The sequence below is a fragment of the Podarcis erhardii genome (assembly GCF_964252035.2).
Source record: "Podarcis erhardii genome assembly, chromosome: 4".
NCBI lineage: Eukaryota > Metazoa > Chordata > Lepidosauria > Squamata > Lacertidae > Podarcis > Podarcis erhardii.
The window spans coordinates 14,653,109-14,669,375 of NC_138508.1; the positions used below are offsets into that span (position 1 = coordinate 14,653,109).

General features: G+C 48.6%; 1 protein-coding gene across 1 annotated transcript in view; it reads left to right on the forward strand.

The window, feature by feature from the left end:
- Positions 1–16,267, forward strand: part of CCDC81 (coiled-coil domain containing 81) — a 42,610-nt gene that overhangs the window by 12,262 nt on the left and 14,081 nt on the right. Inside the window, exons 6-11 of the mRNA XM_081860383.1 lie at positions 611–702; positions 1,751–1,868; positions 7,301–7,430; positions 9,508–9,654; positions 10,891–10,998; positions 12,414–12,583. Of these exons, the coding sequence (XP_081716509.1) occupies positions 611–702; positions 1,751–1,868; positions 7,301–7,430; positions 9,508–9,654; positions 10,891–10,998; positions 12,414–12,583 (765 nt within the window). The remainder of the gene's footprint in view (positions 1–610; positions 703–1,750; positions 1,869–7,300; positions 7,431–9,507; positions 9,655–10,890; positions 10,999–12,413; positions 12,584–16,267) is intronic.

The window sequence follows — 16,267 nt, forward strand, 5'->3', positions numbered from 1 at the left end:
GATGGGGGACTTGAGATTCCTGCATTGAAGGGGGTTGGACTAGATGATCGCTGGGGGTCCCTTTCCACTCTACAATTCCATTATTCCAATCTGTGTCTTCCTTCTGTGTTGCTAAGTTTCTCTCCCTGTCCGCTACCCTAACCCTCTTACTTGGTTCCACATACATTGCTAAACTATTGGACCATCTCTAGCTCAATATTGTCCACTCTGGCTGGCAGCAACTCTCCAGAGTCTCAGGTGAGGGCCCAGACCTGTTGCTTGAGATCCTTTTAACTACGTCCCCTTCAGCCTTAGCTCATCTCTTTGTATCAGGGATTCTTCCAGGTTTGACGTGGTCCTTGGCAAAGGGCCCTCTGGTGGGTGCCACCACCTCAAATCTCACCCAGAGGTGGCGGACTCTCCTTTCTTTAAGGCCTTTAAGCAGATCACCTGATGGGGAGTCTTTTGTTGCTGTTCCTGCTTTGCAGGGGTTTAGAGGTCTCTTGGGTCCCTTCCAGCTCTACAAGTCCATGATAAATTCCCCAAAATTCAACTTCCCCTTTTGGGTGTGTGGAAGAGGGCACCCAAAGCCATTTGTTTTGATTGATTTTCACCCTCTGTGCCCTCACAGCCACCGTAGGGTTGAGATGGGAACCATCCCCGAAGAAGGTGAGAAGACCAGGAAGGAAAAGGAGCAGGCAGAGAAAGAAAACAGCAAAAAAGGTTGGGCGAGAGCTTTTTGCTTTCGTAAGCCATTTTGTTTTCATTTATTTCCTGATATAAGGAAATATTTCCTGATATAAAGACTGATATGTCTTTACAGAGGCTGTCCTCCTGCAACATACCAGGACGTGTCCAAAATTGTCCTGGAAACAGGCTGTGTATCATATCTCAGACATGACCTCAAGCAGAGATGGAAAAGCTCTAGAAATTTTGACATCTTGCGGGGCTGCGGGGAGACGCCGCCATTCCCCTCTATTTATTTATTTGTTCAGGAATATTTACACCCCGTCTACTAACCAAAGTTTTTGAGGCAGCTTGCAAAAATATTTTACAGCAGTAGTCACTACAGAAGGGCAAAGATGTGTCTATGTCCCACTTCCTTCCCTTCTTGCCAGATGCTCCAACAAATGTCGGTCTGCAACCGAATCTCCTCCCTTGTTGATAGAGTAAATATTTCCCCCTTAGGTTTTTCCTCCTCCTTCAAATTTTATTTACCAGTAAGCAAGATAAACCGAAGAGCTTACAGAACTTGGTTGGTTTTTAAATGGGACATTTGTGGGGAAAGTAAAACTGCACACATTTGCTTGTCATATGTGTGTGAGTGTTTGCATTTTTCATCCATGGTTGAGTAGGGTTTTCACATTTTCACCATTCTATTGCAATACAGTGGTACCTCAGGTTACATACGCTTCAGGTTACATACGCTTCAGGTTACAGACTCCGCTAACCCAGAAATAGTGCTTCAGGTTAAGAACTTTCCTTCAGGATGAGAACAGAAATCGTTCTCCGGGGGCACGGTGGCAGCAGGAGGCCCCATTAGCTAAAGTGGTGCTTCAGGTTAAGAACAGTTTCAGGTTAAGAACGGACCTCCGGAACGAATTAAGTACTTAACCTGAGGTACCACTGTATTGCAATAGAATGGTGCAGTCCCTTAATCTCTCTCCCCCCTCCCCCAGAATGTGCACTTTTCCCAGCTAATTTTTCACAAGCTGCTTCCGTTCACTCTGTGGAATTCTTACGCAACCTTCTGCTTCTCTCCTTCCTGTAGAAAATCTCTCGCCCAAGCGCCTTCTGTCTCGCCAGCTCATTTCTCCAGCCAAAGTCTCAGGGATCTGTTTGACCGAAGAGTATGAGAGGAACTTGAAGCCCAAGCTGCCTCCTCAAAGGTAAGATCTTGATTCTGAAGGCAGCCGGGAGGTTTGTCTCCCTCTGGTCCTGTGAAGATAAGAAGCTTGCGTAGGATGGACTCCTACCACTTGTCAATCTAGCCCAGTGGCTTGCTCTGATTGGTTGCGTATCTCTAGGGCCCTAGGTTTTAGAGAGCAAGGCTTTGGGGAAAACAACTAGGACATGTTGGCCATATGGGTCCAGGTCATCAGTTCTTGCTCTTCTGCCTCCCCGCCTGTCTTCTTCTTTGGCGATCACTCGTAGCCGAGTAAGATTGTCTTCCATAAACACAGCTTTAACAGTGCGTTCGTAGGTGACTGTGGGGGCCAGTTCTGGAGCCATACGTCCTTCCACAGTGGGGACATTGGTTTCTGGGCGGGAGTTGATCATGGTTAGAGTTTGCCAAACGTGCCTTCCTCCTAGCATATTTCTCCCTTGTGTCCTGAGTTTGAGCATCTTCAAAGTCCCTGACACCTTTGGTAATGGCTGTTCTCCATTTGGAGCGCTCGCAGGCCAGTGTTTCCCAGTTGTTGGTGTTTATACCACATTTTTAAAGATTTGCTTTGAGAGAGTCTTTGAACCTCTTTTGTTGACCACCAGCATTATGCTTACCATTGTTAAGTTTGGAATAGAGCAGTGTTTCCCAACCTTTTTTGGGCAAAGGCACACTTGTTTCATGAAAAAAATCTCGAGGCACACCACCATTAGAAAATGTTTAAAAAATTAACTCTGTGCCTATATTGACTATATATAAAGTAACTCTCTTTAATAGGAATCAAATAAACACAAAGAAAGTATTTTATAATTACTTTATTATGAAATAGTAAGTACCGTATTTTTCGTCCCATAGGACGCTCCGTCCCATAGGACGCACCTACTTTTTTGAGGGGGGAAATAAAGGGAATTTTTTTGCCCTTTATTTCCCCCCCAAAAAACCAGGTCGGGGAACAGTGGGATGGCGGTGCTGCGCCTCCCCGCTGTCCCCCGAGCTTGTGGGGCTGGCCCATGTCTGCCTGGCGCGAGGGGCGCTCTGCTTCAGGGCGCCCCGCGCGTCCGGCGGCAGGCTACAGTCCGCAGCATGGGGAACCCTCTGTTTCAGGGCGCCCCATGCGCCCCCCGGGTGCGCAAGGCTTGCCAACACGAGCGCGGAGCACGGGGCGTCCTCCGAAGGGCGCCCCGTGCTCCGCGCTGCCAGCTGCCGCCCGCAAGCCTTGCGCTCCTGGGGGGAGATCCCCCGGGTGCGCAAGGCTGGCCAACACCAGCGCAGAGCACGGGGCGTCCTCTGGAGGGCGCCCCGTGCTCCGCGCTGCAGGCTGCTGCCCGCAAGCCTTGCGCTCCCGGGGGGAGATCCCCCGGTGCGCAAGACTTGCCAACACCAGCGCGGAGCACGGGGTGGCCTCCGAAGGGCGCCCCGTGCTCCGCGCTGCCAGCTGCCGCCCGCAAACCTTGCGCTCCTGGGGGGAGATCCCCCGGGTGCGCAAGGCTGGCCAACACCAGCGCGGAGCACGGGGCATCCTCCGAAGGGTGCCCCGTGCTCTGCGCTGCCAGCTGCCGCCCGCAAGCCTTGCGCTCCCGGGAGGAGATCCCCCGGGTGTGCAAGGCTGGCCAACACCAGCGCGGAGCACGGGGCGTCCTCTGGAGGGCGCCCCGTGCTCCGCGCTGCAGGCTGCTGCCCGCAAGCCTTGCGCTCCCGGGGGGAGATCCCCCGGTGCGCAAGACTTGCCAACACCAGCGCGGAGCACGGGGTGGCCTCCGAAGGGCGCCCCGTGCTCCGCGCTGCCAGCTGACGCCCGCAAGCCTTGCGCTCCCGGGGGGAGATCCCCCGGGTGCGCAAGGCTTGTGGACACCTGCGTGGAGCACGGGGCGTCCTCTGGAGTGCGCCCCGTGCTCCGCGCTGCAGGCTGCTGCCCGCAAGCCTTGCGCTCCCGGGGGGAGATCCCCCGGTGCGCAAGGCTGGCCAACACCAGCGCGGAGCACGGGGCGTCCTCCGAAGGGCGCCCCGTGCTCCGCGCTGCCAGCTGACGCCCGCAAGCCTTGCGCTCCCGGGGGGAGATCCCCCGGGTGCGCAAGGCTTGCGGACACCTGCGTGGAGCACGGGGCGTCCTCCGAAGGGCGCCCTGTGCTCCGCGCTGCCAGCTGACGCCCGCAAGCCTTGCGCTCTCGGGGGGAGGTCCCCCGGGTGCGCAGGGCTGGCCTACAACAGCGCGGAGCACGGGGCGATGGGATGTGGGAGGGAGCTCGCTCCCCGCCCCGCGTGTGCTCGCCGCCGCCGCCCCGCCTCTCACCGCCCGACTCACCCGCCTCCCTCCCATGGCACACCAGGCAACGTCTCGCGGCACACTAGTGTGCCGCGGAACACCGGTTGGGAAACACTGGAATAGAGGACAGTGGTACCTCGGGGAACAGACACTTCAGGTTACAGACTCTGCTAACCCAGAAATAGTACCTTGGGTTAAGAACTTTACTTCAGGATGAGAACAGAAATCGTGTGGTGGCAGCGGGAGGCCCCATTAGCTAAAGTGGTACCTCAGGTTAAGAATAGTTTCAGGTTAAGGAGTAGGTCCAACGAAGTTGATGCTGAAGAACACTGGTGATCTTTGCTTCTTCCAGTACACTGGCATTAATTCGCCTGTCTTCCCAAGTGTTGTGTAAATTTTTTCGGAAACACCATTGATGGAATCCCTGCCTGTATCACAACTGCCACAGCTGTGTGACCTCCAGATGTTGTTGAACTACAGCTCCATCTCCAGGGACCCATGGCCATCCTGGCTGGCACTGATGGGAGTTGTAGCCAAAAATACCTGGAGAACAACAGGTGGGGAAAGACTGCTCTAAGATTTAAACATTCAGGGTGGCCTGTAAATGCTTTCATCCATCTTATTCCCACGCTGAGTCGTGTGGCTGGAATTGTCCCTTCTCATTTCCCTGTGCACTTTAAATATGAGAATCTTCAGGGTCAAGAGGTGTTTGTTTGGTTTTCTGTCTGAGATAGTGGCCCAGTTCAAACGGACAGTGTGGTCAAATGTTTTGCCCTTGCCCTCTCCCTCTCCCTGCCATGCACAAATACAATGGTACCTTGGGTTAAGTACTTAATTCGTTCCAGAGGTCCGTTCTTAACCTGAAGCACCACTTTAGCTAATGGGGTTTCCTGCTGCTGCTGCGCCGCCGGAGCACGATTTCTGTTCTTATCCTGGAGCACTATTTCTGAGTTAGCGGAGTCTGTATCCTGAAGCGTATGTAACCCGAGGTACCACTGTATGCATATTGCAATACGTTTTTTAAGAAGAATGGCAATGGAGTCTGTGGGATCTCTAGCAATTTTAATATAGAATTGAGTCAGAACGTTGGCTCAAAGCAATCTGCCCCCAGAACCAGGATTTGGTGGCAAAGTTTGAACTCGAATGGGTTCATAAACCCTGCAACGCCCACTGGTTCTCCCCTGCAAATCCGCCCCATTTATATTGCTGGGCCCATTTATGATTCTGCAACTTGGTTGCTTTTTGTTTAAGCTGCCAGGGTTTCATTTGCAGGAGGGAATTGAGAGATGCCGAAAGGGTTAAGCAGCTGCCTCCTGCCCAGTGATTTCAGCCTACAAGTGCTTCTCTTCCCCCCTCATCAGTCTCCAAAATACAGAAATGTAGGGTTGGAGCTCCATTTGCACTCCTGTCTAATTTGGCCCGCAGGAATTCAGTCTAGTGCTATTGTTGATTCAGACAAGGAGTTTGCATCTTCACAAAGTCACAAAAACCTTCCTTATTGTGCAAGAGGTTCTGTGGGGTGCAGGTCACCCTCTCAACGTAAAGAGTCTGCTTTGGTTTTCTCCTGACCATTGCTCTTCCCTCCCCATATGCTCTCTGCAGCAGCTATTGTGCAGCTGAACAACAAATTATAATTGAAGAGACTCAGGATCCTCTTTCTCGATCGGGGGCAAATTCTATCCTTCCTCTTGATGACAAGACACTGTTTGGTTTCGACAAGGTCAAAGTCCTCGGCGCTGAAAGGCTTTTTAAATGTTTTAAGGGCTCGTCTGAGGCGTTGTGTGAGAGGCCAATAGTTGCTCTCCGAAGCCACTGAAAAATGGATTTGCCAGCAATTAAAGATGTAGGAGAACTTTTGTCCTTAACTGGAAGAGATCCTTTGTTCAGGGCTGAGGGAAATTGGAGGAGATAAACCAGAGACCTCTTCCATTATTTGTGGGTTAACATGGAGTCATCTTCTTCGCAAGGGAAGCTGATTATAATGTTGTACACAACAGACGGCACCAAAGATGAGGAGGCCGATAGAATTTCAACTTGCCCTCTTTGAATTCTGTTTATTTAGATAATGGTGTTCAGCACGCCTGCTGCTTTGATCCTACCCTTCTCTTCAGGGGAAAAAGATGTATAGGTATAGAGTGCTGACGCTGGTGGTTCTGTTAGGATACTTGCTCCGTGTGTGCAGTCATGGGATTGTTCTCTATCACATGATGGTGTATATTTTCATTACACAGTGTGGGAAGTGACGGACACAGGATGTTTTGTGTTACTGTGTTCTGGAAAGTGGGACTATTGTCTTTTGTTCTTTTTCTCTTTGCTGTCTGATGAGAAAGAGGAAGGAGCTAAGTCAGAATGTTCTGAGTGTAATATATGTAAATATAAGTAGATTAGCCAAAATGCTGTTCTACTGAGTTCTGTTACGCAAACTTGAAATACTCTGCAAGATCCCTAAGCATGCTAATTCCTTTTGGTATCAGTCGCTGTGATGTTCAGGCTGGAGAAAGCTTTTGAAGCTCCTGACCGACCAGGAGGGAGAGAACATGCCAGCCAGGCATGTTTCTTTGTCAGAGTCCTACACGAGTGTAGGGAGCTTCAAAAGCTTTCTTCTGCCTGAACATCACAGCGACCGATGCCAACAGACATCGGCACACTTAGGGATCCGCAGAGTCTTCGCAGCTTGCGTAACAGACCTCAGCAACTCAGCATTTTGGCTAATCTACTTTATTTACATATAAACACACATGGAGCACTGCAACATGGCTCCCCCTCTCTCTAGCACCAGACAGCAAAGAGAAAAAGAACAAAGGACAATAGTCCCGCTTAACGGAACACAGTAACACAAACCTCCTGTCTCCATCACTTCCCACTCTGTGGAGTCAAAACATACCACATCACGTGATAGACAACAATCCTATGAATGCAATCATGGAGCAGGAATTCTAACAGATCCCTCTAAGGATGGTGAGGGCAGTGGGGATAGCGCGATGGAAGCCCAAATCCTTACTCAAGGCTCCAGAGTTTGTTAGGGATTGAGCAACATTCATGTTAAGCTCATCCAACTTCCGATCCCACTGTCAAGGCGGAAGTCGGGACAGACACTCTCGCCTTCTCCAGAGACACAGTCCTGTGTTTGGCATGCATAAATCTCCTGCTGGCCATGTTTTTGTGTTCTCCAGGCAAGGACCGACAACAACGCCCGCTCCTGAAGCCCCGAAGACAGAGCAAGAAGCCAGCCCCGCCAAAATTCCTGCCCTCAGACCCCGGACTCCATCCCCCATTTGTCAAGATCATGGTAGGGCAGGCCAGGTATAATACGTAGCTTTTCCTCCTTTTTCGTCTATATCTGTGCAGGGCCAAATAGGCATGGCCTTTGGTAGGGGACAGAATTCGGCAGCTGGCAGCCCGTGACCCATATTTGGCCCATTGCCTACACACACACACACACACACACACACACACACACACAGGCATAGGAATTATAGTCCTGCAACATATGGAGGTCCATACATTAGCCACGACTGCAGTCTGAGGACCCTTTCTTACATAGGCCACTTCTTTTACCTTTATGGCAATGCTCTAGTCATTGCACCTACTTGAAAAGAGCCTTTTTACACAAGCAAGGAGCAGATCTGTGTTTGAATGCTGAACAAACAATAGCTTTTGCCTGAGCAAACACCACCAAGAATTTCTGAGCTGGAGCAAAATTTGTGCTTGTTCTTCCTAGATAGATTTGGGAGGGCGGGATTTCGGGGATGCAATCTTGTTTTGTCCTAGTCCTAACGTTTCTGGTGGTGCTTTGGTGGGGGCATGAGCAAGGCAAAAGAAATGCTCAAGGAAAAACCTTGGTGCTTTTGTACCTACTGGGTAAGTGTGGATTTAGCAAAGCTGTGGCTGAGAGGTGTTTCAGCCCTACATTTTCAAAACCACTGCCCCAGGGTGCACGTTTTGAATACGATTGTGTGCATCCTTTGGCAACTCAAACACTAATGCATTTCTTATGGCATGCACTTTTTGCTGCAAAAATGACCGGACCGGACCATTGCAATGCGTTAAACATGGGGGTGTATTTGAAGAACTCTTGTGGCCCCTAGAAGTCTGCCCAGAAAGAAAATGCAGCTCTCAGGCTGTAAAGCTTTCCCTATAGCTGTTCCAGTGCTAGTGATAGCCCAACAACACTCCTCCACAACCCTGTATTTTATTATTTGGGCGGTTTACTGTGATGGAAATATAATAATTAAGCATTTGCAGCCCTCTAATGTTACCCTCAAATCTGCCACCAGAGACACCCTACTCTCCATAATGGGCAAGGTGCAGTCGTGCCAAGTCAAGTTTTATCTACTGAAAGCCACTAGCCTTTATAAATTTTCATTTTTGAAACTCTTTTTCTGCCTGCATTTCTGAGGAACTCAAGTCAGAGGGAAGTTTGGAGCTGATGTGCTATTACAATGTATTGGTGACTAACTTGTGTTAATTCTTTGGTACCCTGAGGCAAAGATAACAGCCTTAGGTTTTTAAAGCAGAGGTTTTCAACCTTTGGGGGTCCACAGCTCCCTTGAGCAACCATATTCTTTCTGCGGCACCCCTGTGGGGCTCAGGAGCCCAGTTATGTCACCCCTTGCCTGCAGAGCTGGCAGCCCCTCACCCCTTTTTAGACACCCTCGCTTGTGGAGTGTTCCCTCAGCCTCCTCTCTTCTCCCCTCTCCTTGGGAGTCCTCTGGGCAGCCGCAGCTGCTGCCCCTGGTCTCTGAGCTGCCCCCCCACCTGCCCCAAAGAGAGGTGCCTCCTCACACTGCCCCACAGGGGCCTGGGAAGCACCCCCTGGCCAGCCCCAGAGGCACCATTTGCCTGGAGAGCTTGTAGCCAGGGCTGCTGCTGCTGCAACAAACAGTTGTGCAAGCCTTTGGGAGGCAGAGACAAAAGAGGGCATCAGAGGAAGGGAGGGAAGGAAAGAGGAACAGAGGCCCATGGCAACCCTGACCCTCATTCAAGGCACCCCAGGGTGCCATGGTGCACTGGTTGAAAACCACAGGTTTAAGGATATTTAGCCCCTTCAGAGAATAGGTAAATGATATTCCTGTTTTCATTGTTTAAAAGGACTCATAGTTAAAGCTGACCACAGTTTGCTGGTTTGATCAGCACACTAAACTGCGGTTAATGGAAACCAGAAGCAAAAGCTTCTAAACTCCTCTTCCACAGCCACACTGGAGGAGGAAGAGGGGGGAAAGGAGAGAGTGAGAGCCCAAGGCTTGCTGCAGCTTATTCTCATCATGCCAAATTATGGTTTTGTACTTCGTCTGAACACTGGAGTCGACAAGCTAAAAGCGGCAAAATCAAGCCTTCAAATCAATAATGCCTCTGTGGCTTGTACTATATGCATTCCCAGGAAATGTGCTACTTGTGCATGCAGCGTGCTCAGAGGAGCATCCCTTTGTACTTGGGTGAAGAGAAGAGGAAGAAAGAGAAGGAAGAAGACAGGATATTGGCGCAGTATCAGGCCCTAAAGGATCACGAAGCCTTTCAGAGGCAGCTGGTAAGGCGGCACAAGAATAAAAACAATACCCTTTTCTTCTTCATCTAATTTTAAAAAAGGGCAGATATTTTGAACAAGAAAAGGGATGCTTCTACTGAGGATGGATTCACACATGCAGAAATGCCTGTATTAAGAGGAAATTGGGCATGAAAATGCAAAAATTAGTAACAGTAGCATATGAAAATGCATTGTATTAGGGGGAATGGCTTGGAGAAATGTGCATATTTGTCAAAACCGCAAGCACACCTGTTTGCTGTTAGGAGAAGACCCCTCTAAGATGCCGATGAATTTTCATGAAAATTAAAAGTTGACAGTTGTTGTGAAAATGTGGAGAAATGAATTTAACATCGGGAAAATGAGAAACCGACAGATTTGTTTGTTCCTGGTCTCTGAATAAGGCAGCATCTTATGTTCACTGCTACCAGTGTGTAGAGGTTGCTTGTTCGAGAACATCTCCTGGGTTAAAGTCTCCATGCAGGTGCAAAGTTAATATATCTAGGGGAAGAATTAGACTGAGAGGGTAAGAGAAAGTGTCACGTTGCGTTGCCTTTCTAGAGAACGAACCCTTGTTTGTTGGGGCTTTCTCACATCTTTTTGTCATGTTTGTTTGTAAGTTGCTTTGGGTTGCCTTGGGGAACAAAAAGTGACTAACAAATTAATAAATAAAAATAGCAGTGATGATGATGATGATGATGATGATGATAATAATAATAATAATAATAATAATTTATTTATTTATACCCTGCCCATCTGACTGGGTCTCCCCAGCCACTCTGGGCGGCTTCCAACCAAATATCAAAAACAATACAGCATCAGACATTAAAAACTTCCCTAAACAGGGCCACCTTCAGATGTCTTCTAAACTTCAGCTAGCTGTTTATTTCCTTGACATCTGTTGGGAGGGCGTTCTACAGGGCAGGCGCCACTACCGAGAAGGCCCTCTGCCTGGTTCCCTGTAGCTTTGCTTCTCGCAATGAGGGAACCGCCAGAAGGCCCTCGGTGCTGGATTTCAGCATCCAGGCTGAACGATGGGGGGTGGAGACGCTCCTTCAGGTATACAGGACCCTGCTCTGTCGCCCTTTGCCTCAAATGCATCTATTAGGATGCTGAGAGGGAGAGATTGCATTGCACGTTTAAGGCGAAGCATTATTGTATGCTGTCGGTTTCTCACCCCCTTTTATTCTGCCCTCCCCTTTTCACTTTGAATGCACCTCCGGCAAATCTCCTCCACCACAGATGCAAGCGATGACAAATCGAGAAGAGAACCAGAGAGTTGCGGCTTTTAACCTCGGGGTTGCCGAAGCCACCAGGAACCACAAGAACGATAAATCTTCGGACAGCTACGTGAGTTCATGCCCTCTGCGATAGCCCTGGCATCTCTGGTCAAAGCGGGTTCATCTTTTTCCACTCAAGACAGGGAGGTGCTCTGAAATAGCTCAGTACTTATTTATTTTCTCCGAATACCAGGGCAATACCAGGGCAGGGTGCGATAATATAAATGAAAACAATCCATGAAAACATTCGTAATACAGCAGTACCTTGGTTCTCAAACTTAATCCCTTTCCGGAAGTCTGTTCCAAAACCAAAGGGTTCCAAAACTAAGGTGCGCTTTCCCATAGAAAGTCACGCAAAACAGTTTAATCCATTCCAGACTTTTGAAAACAACCCCTAAAACAGCAATTTAACATGAATTTTACTATCTAACAAGACCATTGATCCGTAAAATGAAAGCAATAATCAATGTACTGTACTATAAAATGAATAAGACAGTATTGTAGATGATAAAAACAAACAAACCTTACCTGCACTGATGATAGTCATTGTTTGGATGGGGGGCTTTTATCCATTTCCACAGCCACACAATCAATCAGTCAATCAATCAATCAATCAATCAATCAATCAGTCACTGAACTGGGTCCCACAAAGTCACAAAAACAAATTAACCGAAAAAGCCTTAAAAACAAAAATACAAAAAATAGCAAAAACAGAAGCACCAAACTTAATCCATTCCGGAAATCCATTTGACTTCTGAAATGTTCAAAAACCAAGCCGCAGCTTCTGATTGGTGCAGGTGCCCCAGAAACAATAGCCGACATCCGTACCAGACGTTCAGCTTCCAAAAAACGTTTGAAAACTGGAACACTTCCGTGTTTTTGGCGTTTGAGAATCAAGGCGTTTGAGAACCAAGGTACCACTGTAGTGTTCACAATCTGGCCAGTCCCTCAACCTTATCAATAGCAGAAGGTTCCCCCCCCCCCACGCCAGGACTGTACTCTGGGTTTACCGCTCAAGGTGGCACACTTGGTCCTTGCTCTCTTCACAACAACCCTGTGAGATAGGCAAGGCCAGAAGATGGTGACTGTCCCAAAGCCACCCAGTGGTGCATCGTGGCGCACGGGGGATTTGAACCCCAGTCTCCCAGGTCCTGGTTTAACCTCTAACTGCTATATTGCACTGGCTCTCATCTATTTTGGGGTTTTCAACAGGTGCGATTTTGTCATGGGGACGTGAAATTTCAGGCCGTGGCTAGAGGCAAGAGAGTATGCTTTGTATGCAGAAGGGCCTGGGTTCAACCCAGGCATCTCCAGTGGGACTAGAGAGCTGCTGCCAGTCCGTGTTGGCAATTCTGAGCTACAAGGACCTGAGGGCCTGGCTCAGTCTAAGGCAGCTCCCCGTGTTTCTGTGGTGGTTGGGAATTCCCTCAATGCACAAGATTAGATGAGGTCTTCTCAACCGACGGGGTCCTCTCTCCTGAACAGAAATCGTACATCTTTGAGAAGAGGCCAACCAGTGCCACCATTCAGCAAAAGCAAGAGGTGTACGCACAACAGCTGGGGAAGCAAGTGGACGACAAGATGGCCAGAGAGTTGAAGCTGAGGCAGGATCAGGACCTCATTGACCGCCTGGAGCAAGTGCAGCTGGCAGAAGAGTAAGTCTTCTGGGATGAGTTGTCCCTGTAGGCCAGGGTTTCCCAAACTTGGGTCTCCAGGGACTCAGCTGTTGTTGTTGTCATTTAGTCGCGTCCGACTCTTCATGACCCCATGGACCAGAGCACGCCAGGCACTCCTGTCTTCCTCTGCCTCCCGCAGTTTGGTCAAACTCATGCTGGTAGCTTCGAGAACACTGCCCAACCATCTTGGCCTCTGTCGCCCCCTTCTCCTTGTGCCCTCCATCTTTCCCCACATCAGGGTCTTTTCCAGGGAGTCTTCTCTTCTCATGAGGTGGCCAAAGTATTGGAGCCTCAGCTTCACGATATGTCCTTCCAGTGAGCACTCAGGGTTGATTTCCTTCATAATGGATAGGTTTGATCTTCTTGCAGTCCATGGGACTCTCAAGAGTCTCCTCCAGCACCATAATTCAAAAGCATCAATTCTTCGGCGATCAGCCTTCTTTATGGTCCAGCTCTCACTTCCATACATCACTATTGGAAAAACCATAGCTTTAACTATACGGACCTTTGTCGGCAAGCTACACAGCTGCAAATGAAATGTTTCAAATGCGTTGTAAAGTGCAACATACAGATGTGACACTAGATGGCGACAGTGAGCTATGCGAAATTCAATGTGTTTTTCAAAACCTTTTTTTTTTAAACAAGCATTTTCACAGCGTTTTTCAATATGTGTGTAGATCCCACCCAGCTGTTTTTGGACTGCAGTTCCTATCATCCCTGACTGCTGGTCCTGCTAGCTGGTGATGATGTGAGTTGTAGTCCAAAAACAGCCGGAGACCCAAGAAAACATTCATGTAGATGTTCCTTTCTCAAGGTGTTTTCCACTGCGAGGTGTGAAGCAGCCTGCCCCAACCTGGTGCCCTCCATATGTTGGCGGACTACGATGCCCATCATACCTGAGCATTGACTGCAGTAACAGGCTGCTGGGAGTTGTAGTCTGAAACCTCTGGAAGGTACTAGGTTGGTGAACTGCAGGTGACATCAGATATTTTCATATCTTCTTTATGGGCTGATTTAAGAGCTGCAGGGAGATATCAGGTATTTTCACATTTTACCAATAAAGGGCCAAAGGAATTGACTTCCTAAATAGAATTAGAAACAAAATTGTTTAAACATAATGTGCTGGCTAAAATAGAGATGTATAATCAAGTCAGTCAGAACTCTGATTGGCTTTCCAGGCAAGACCACAATTTATTTCCTCTCCCTCCTTTCCAAAATTGCTGTTGGGTATAGTTCCTACTTTGCCAGGCAAGCATAATTAGGGCACTTTTTCATGTTTTAAATGTGGGAATGTTCTGGGGTGCAGGAGAGGATATATTGACTAATTATATCCTTATCCAACTTGTGCTAACAAGTTCCCAAAATATCAGCAGAGTTTATAGACATTCCCCTTTAAGTTCGCAACGGTAACGCTTGCACAGGTTCGCTAGAACCTCTATAATAATTACTCTGGTAATTTCCCCTTTGTTCCCTCTTAAAATACAAGACACGACACAGTCTTTATAAAAGTATAAAAGAGTTTACTCACGTTCTGTTCACAATATGATCCCAGAAGGTAGGCAGGCTTAAAAAGGTTACATACACTTAGAATCTATCTTGTAGCAAGATAGTACTGTCCTCTCTTGGCTGGGAGCCAAGAGGGCATGTTGCTCCTTCAGAAGATGAAGATGGCAGAGAGGCAAGAGGCAAGAGACAAGAGGCAAGAGAGAGAGTGGCTGCCTGCCCTGTGCTTTTATCATTACCTGCACAGGTGAGGCCACACCCACCTCTGGTCACATGCGGAGGAAGTCCGTCCCCAGGAAGTTTACCTGCTTGCTGGACAGACATCCCTCCCCATGTTCTAACATGTACACTCTAGGAATGTTGTCATTGACTGCTCCTGTGTTTACATCCCACATACCCCTTCTCAGGCAATACAACATACACAAAACATAAACAACTTTTATTCAACCACCCAGAGTCCCAGCTTGACACGTAGATTCTGGAAACTCTCTCTTGGTAGGGGTTTCGTCAGGATGTCAGCAGTCATCTCTTGGGTGCTGCAGTAGGATAGCTCCACAAGTCCATCCTGGATCATCTGGCGTATGTAGTGGTATTTAACCCCAATGTGTTTTGTTCTGGCCAGGAACTTCTCACTCTGCGTCAGCTTCAGGCAACTTTGATTGTCCTCTAGCAAGCTGACAGGCCCTTTTCTCACCAACCCAAAGTCCTTTATGAGTTGATCAAGCCAGGCGATCTCTCTGCAGGCTTCTGTTGCTGCAACGTATTCTGATTCTGTAGTCATTGTTGTCTGGCAACTGCTTCGAATCCTCCTGATTCTTCAGGAAGTCAGTAGCCATCGGTGTAGCGACTGGATGTGCGTCTTGCATCTGCATGTGCTCAATTAGCTCGTGGATCTTCTGTCTTTGGCTGAGAAGAAATGAGCCGTCCTCTTCTCTTTCCACCTGGATCCCGAGGTAGTACTGGACATCTCCTAGCTCCTTGACCTCCACCTCTTTGCTAAGGTGTTTTACTATCTGTGTATAGTCTTTCTCACTTGCTGTGGCAATAATCAGGTCATCAACAAATGCTAAGATATATGAGAATTGTCCATTATTTGACTTACTGTACAAGCACTTGTCAGCGTCGCCTTGCTTGTACCCAAGTTGCGTCAGCATTTTATGCAACTTCTGGTTCCAGGCTCTAGCAGCCTGTTTAAGTCCATAAAGTCCTTTCTGCAGTTTGCACACTAAATGTGCCTCATGTGGTTTCACAAAACCTTTGGGCTGTTTCATATAAATTTCTTCAGAAATCTGCCGATGTAGAAAAGCGGTAGCAATGTCTATGTGTTTCACTCTCATTTTCTTGGAGGCTGCAATGCTCAAAAGCATTCTTACGCTGCTGTACCTCACGGTTGGTGCAAAAACTTCATCATAATCTTCACCAAAACGCTGTGAAAATCCCTGTGCTACAAGTCTAGCTTTGTAGCGCTGCACTTCTCCTTCTGACCCCTTCTTAACCTTGAAAACCCATTTACTGCCAATGGCCTTCTTACCGGGAGGCAGCTCAGTGAGTGTCCAGGTCTTGTTCTGATGCAGTGCATCCATCTCCTCCTGTGCGGCCTTCCTCCAGAGACTGGCTTCTGCAGCTGGCATCTCCTGTATCTCTTCCCAAGTGGAAGGTTCTTGTGGAAACGCCGACCCTGCAAAGTAGGACAACCGTAATGGTGGGACACCTTTGTTGGTTCTGGACGAGCGCCTGACCTCTGGTTCTGCGACCGCATCAGCTTCCTCATCCTCCTCCAACGCAGGCATGTCCCCATCTGAGTCCTCATCTTCGTCTCTGGTGCCGCCAGGGTTCTGGTCCTCTGCGTCTTCTGGTGCGTCGCCTGTAGGGGGCGCTGTAACACTTGAAGGCAGATTATTACTTTGTGGGGTCTCAAAAGGGAAATATACAAATTCTTGAGTCCTTTCTGACTCATCTGAAGAATCCACAACAGTGTTCTTAGTGTCTACCTTTCCATATTCATCAACATAAACCGCATGGTATGCATTTGTCTTACCAGTTTGTAAGTCCATAATTCTATATCCTTTGCCTCCAGAGGCGTATCCCACCAGGATACCTGCTTTTGCCCTGGAGTCAAGCTTGTGTCTGTGTTTCTTGGGCACGTGGAAGTAACACGGA